The sequence below is a fragment of the Trypanosoma conorhini genome, assembly GCF_003719485.1.
Source record: "Trypanosoma conorhini strain 025E chromosome Unknown Tco_14.4_contig_01070, whole genome shotgun sequence".
Taxonomy (NCBI): Eukaryota; Euglenozoa; class Kinetoplastea; order Trypanosomatida; family Trypanosomatidae; genus Trypanosoma; species Trypanosoma conorhini.
Window position 1 is genome coordinate 1 of NW_021705164.1, and position 4,098 is coordinate 4,098.

A 4,098-nucleotide genomic window follows, 5' to 3' on the forward strand; every position below is an offset into this window, starting at 1 on the left:
AGGAGTGTCCGCAGGCAGTGGAGGGTGCGCAGAGCAGTGAAAGCGCTGCTTACGGTAATACCCTTTGCCTCTTGGCCGGTTCGGTGTACATGTGGAAGTTCCCGGCGGGGAACTGCCCTGCACCCCAGCCAGCGGCGGGCACAGACGCTGTCGCGTTCAGGTTGGCCTGTACGGCGGCCGCAAACAGTGCGCTGCACAATCTGTCGAAGAGCGAAACAGTCACCATCAGTCCAACTGAGAATCCACTGGGCGCTTCAGACGATTGTGAGCTCCCAAACTTCAGCCAACCCGCGGCTGAAGTGCGGTCTGGACCCCAACAATTTTCAGGACAACGGCAACCAGCAGGCCCACAACAACAAAGACCCTCAAATGCAGCAGCAGCGTCTTCTTCGGCGTGAACTCATGACGGAGACCGTGCGGGGAATGGGGGCTCCACTGCTACTGTTGGGGAGCAGACAGACAGCGCGGAGCGAGGCGGAAGTCGGGGACCATCGGCAGAAGGTTCTCGGGAAACACCAACGCCATCGGCTGGCACTGCGGCTACGCCAACACAGACGGCAGGCGACAGGGCAGCAGATGGAACGACGACGACGACCACCCGCAGCCCGAGTGCTGGGAGCGACGCGAAAAGCAACGCGGACGGCAGTGCCACCAACAGCAACACCACTCAGAAAGCCGTGGCAAATGCTGCGGATCGCAGTGCCACCTCCACTTCGTTTGTGCGTGCGCCTCTCATGCTGCTACTCACGGCCGCCCTTGCCTGCGCTGCTGGGTAAGTGGTGAGGAGCAAAGGATACACACCCACACACCCTGGCAGGGGCGACGCCTAAACATTGTGCGCTCATTTTGCGTGTCTTCCCTGTGGGTCAATCCCTGACTCTCTCCTGTGCTCTGAGGGATGGTTTTTTTTCTTGCTTCGCCACTCCATGCACGTTCCCGCGGGCGGCGCACCCTTTTCCCCCTCTTGTTTGCTGCCGCCACACACATACACACACGCGGTGCCGGCCGCATTGCTGTGCGCCGCACGGATTTTGACGCAACTGAAGTGTAGAAGTGCAGGCCGAACGCCGCATGAAATGGGCGAAGGATGTGTGGGCTCCTGCAGCATGGGCGATGTTTTTTATTCGTGCAGGTGTTAAAATAAACATGCATCTCTCACGGTCCTCTTGTGCTGCTGGACACGTGAGGTGAAGGAACAACACCTGCCGAAGTAATTTATTTTTATATATTTTTCTTTTGGGGTCCTGCGGGGATGACTCACATCTTTTCCGTCTCTTCTTTTCCTTTTTTTCTTTTGCGGCCTGGGCGATGCTCACCGCTGCCGTGTGGGCCCCAGCGCCGCTGTCGCCACTGCCGTATGGGGTAGTGCCGTTCTGTGGGCCGCTTCTATTGTAAGTGTTTCTTCCGTTTTGCCTTTTTTTTCTGCTACTGCTTCTCCCACACACGCCGAAGGAAAAGAGAGGCCAAACGCTGCAGCTTGCTGCCCCTGCTGTTCGCCTTGAGGGCTCCGCAGTTAACAACAGCAATCAACACACACACACACACACGCAACCGTCGCGGCCTGCGTGGACCTGCCGCGAGGAGGGAAAGAAGAGGGTGAGAGTGAGCAGCGGCACGACATGTCCCTGCACTGGCTTTCCTCAGCGGTGCTGCTGCTCTTTTTGTTGGTGTGCTGCGGCGGCAGTGGGGCCGGGGCCAGCGCTGCGGGGACGCGGGAGGCGTCGAAGGAGGTGGAGCTCTTCAAACCAGGGGAAACTCCAGTGTTTGCTGCTGGAGAAGAGAGCTACAAAGACCGTTATGAAGGTGTCTCCTCTTTCTACAGTCACTCCCTTCTTGACGTGAATGGGGTGCTGGTTGCGCTTGCATTCGGCGAACACAGCGACAGTGACAGCAACACGCGCCCTGAGATTTGGGCAAAGTACAGTGCGTACGGGGCAGGTGTGAAGATGAACGAAGGCGCTGCATGGGACGGAACGGAGTGGAAGACGCAGCTTGTGACCAAGCGACCGGAAGCAGAGGGCTACCTTGTATCGCTGCTTGGCCCCAGGGCTGTGGGGAAGGGCAATAAAATACATCTGCTTCTGGAAAAAAGAAGAGCGACCATACAGTCTTTGCAGCGCGATCCTGGGTGGGGCCCTGCGTTGATTGTTGGTGAGATTCAGGGGTCCGTGGAAGAGCGGGAAGAGCAACGAGTCTCGTGGAGGGCTCCCCGGCTGTTGGATTCCATGCTTGCCGGACAGATGCAGCAGCAATCGTGGGAGGTGCTGGAACCCGCGAGTATGTCCAGAGGCGTCGCGGTTGGGGACGCAACGGTTCTTTTCCCTCTTGCGGGATTCATCAACGACGGAACAGACACACTTGCCTGCACCGTCATGCGCTCCGAGGACAATGGGGGCAGCTGGAAGCTTCCTGCGGCGCCTGTGATTGCTGAGGACTGTAACTCTGCCACGCTTCTCGAGTGGGAGGGGAAACTCCTCATGGTCACCTCCGGATCTTCTCAGTGGCGGCGCAGGGTCTTCGAATCCGGTGACGAGGGGAAGACGTGGAACGAGGCTGCCGGGCCCTTCGCACGCCTGTTGAGTGACGCACACGCATTGCCTCTGCTCGACTCTCCTGACGCCCTCATGACTGCGACCATCGCGGGCAGGAGTGTGCTGCTGTACACCACGCTGTCGGAGCATAGTGTTGGGCGCCAAACGCACCACTTCCTCCACCTGTGTCTCTCCGACGGTGCTCGGACCCACGATGTTGGGCCAATATCTACTGCGGATGATGCGGGCCACGCCCCCTTCAGCTCGCTGCTGTACACAAGAGATGATTTGTTTGCCCTCTACTCGAAGAAAGGCCCAGGTGAACGCTCAGACATTCTTGTTTTTGCGCGCCTCTCGTAGCAGCTGCAGCGCATCAAGACCGTGCTGCAAACTTGGAAGGATGTGGACGCCAGAGCCGCAAAGCTCTGCAGCCTCGCCGCCGCCACCCGCTCTGCTGTGAAGGGCGCCGCAGAACCCGCTGCTGCCTGCGTCGGTACTATGCCAACGGACGGGCTGGTTGGGTTCTTGTCGAACAATGGCAACAATACTCACTGGAATGACGAGTACCTTGGGGTGGGCGCCACGGTGTTTGGAGCAACGAAGGTTGCCAATGGCTTTGCGCTGGCAGGGCGTGGTGCATCGATTGTGTGGCCGGTGGGCAGAGGACGGCGGAATCCCGGGCACGGTTCTGTGGGCGAGGAGGTGACCCTTGTGGCGACGGTGACCATCAACAAGGCGCCACAGGGCGTCACCCCAGTGTTGGGCGTGAGGACAGCGGAGACTGGAATGTATCTGGGGCTGTGGTACGACGAGCGGAAGCGCTGGAGGACGGAGTTCAGAGAAGGAGCGGATGCACAAAGAATGACGTGGGAGGAGGGGAAGGCATACCGAGTGGTGCTCACGGTGGAAAACGGCACGGGCTCGGCGTACGTCGACGGGCAGCTTGTGGGGAGTTTGGAGGATAAACCTCCATTTACTGACGTGTTTCCTCCGCCTCCGCCTCCGCCTCTGCCTCTGCCTCCTCATGAGCAATTTCAGCATGAGAGGGTCTCGCACATCTTCGTTGGGGAATACAGGTACGACGAAGTAAACGCAGAGTTCCACGTGACGGTGACGAACGTCTTTCTGTACAGCCGCTGCTTCAACGCCAGTGAGGTTGCGGCGCTGGAGAGGAAGGAGGAGGAGGCCAGCGTGACGGAACCGGAGGCGGTGCCGCTTCGCACCGCCGCATCCGCTGTCAATGACCCGAAGAACTCTGCGCACGACGAGGCTGCAGCAGCTGGCGGCGTGGCGGAGGGGCCGCCGGTGGCAGCCGGCACTGGCCCCGCGACGACCGACGCGGCTGGGAGTTCTGCGGGGGATGCGTCGGTGCCGCGCGGTGCACCGGCGCCGGGCCTAAACAACGCCTCCGCCGCACTCGCAAAGGAGGCTGCGGGCACAGTGCAGAGGGAGGCTGGCGGCGGCGACGGCACTGCGCGTGGGAGTGTGTCTGCGGTGCTCTCGCTGCTTATGCTTGCGCTGTGGGGACTCTCCGCGCTGTGCTGAGCGGCGGTGGCGTTGCGGGGCA

The 4,098-nt window shown here is 60.4% G+C and overlaps 3 protein-coding genes across 3 annotated transcripts, besides 1 other annotated feature; all 3 read left to right on the top strand.

Moving 5' to 3' along the window:
* On the top strand, positions 1-783 carry Tco025E_09335 (uncharacterized protein; the record flags this gene model as incomplete). Its single annotated transcript, XM_029376155.1, has 1 exon — positions 1-783. A coding segment is annotated over one exon (783 nt), but the record flags the coding sequence as incomplete, so codon positions are not given.
* Positions 784-1,529: 746 nt separating this feature from the next.
* Positions 1,530-1,550: a microsatellite.
* A 69-nt stretch (positions 1,551-1,619) lies between these two features.
* Positions 1,620-2,891, top strand: Tco025E_09336 (trans-sialidase; the record flags this gene model as incomplete). Its single annotated transcript, XM_029376156.1, has 1 exon — positions 1,620-2,891. The coding sequence occupies one exon, from the start codon at positions 1,620-1,622 to the stop codon at positions 2,889-2,891; it is 1,272 nt and encodes a 423-aa protein (XP_029223735.1).
* Positions 2,892-3,029: 138 nt separating this feature from the next.
* Tco025E_09337 (trans-sialidase) lies at positions 3,030-4,076 on the top strand (the record flags this gene model as incomplete). Its single annotated transcript, XM_029376157.1, has 1 exon — positions 3,030-4,076. The coding sequence occupies one exon, from the start codon at positions 3,030-3,032 to the stop codon at positions 4,074-4,076; it is 1,047 nt and encodes a 348-aa protein (XP_029223736.1).
* Positions 4,077-4,098: the final 22 nt, after the last annotated feature.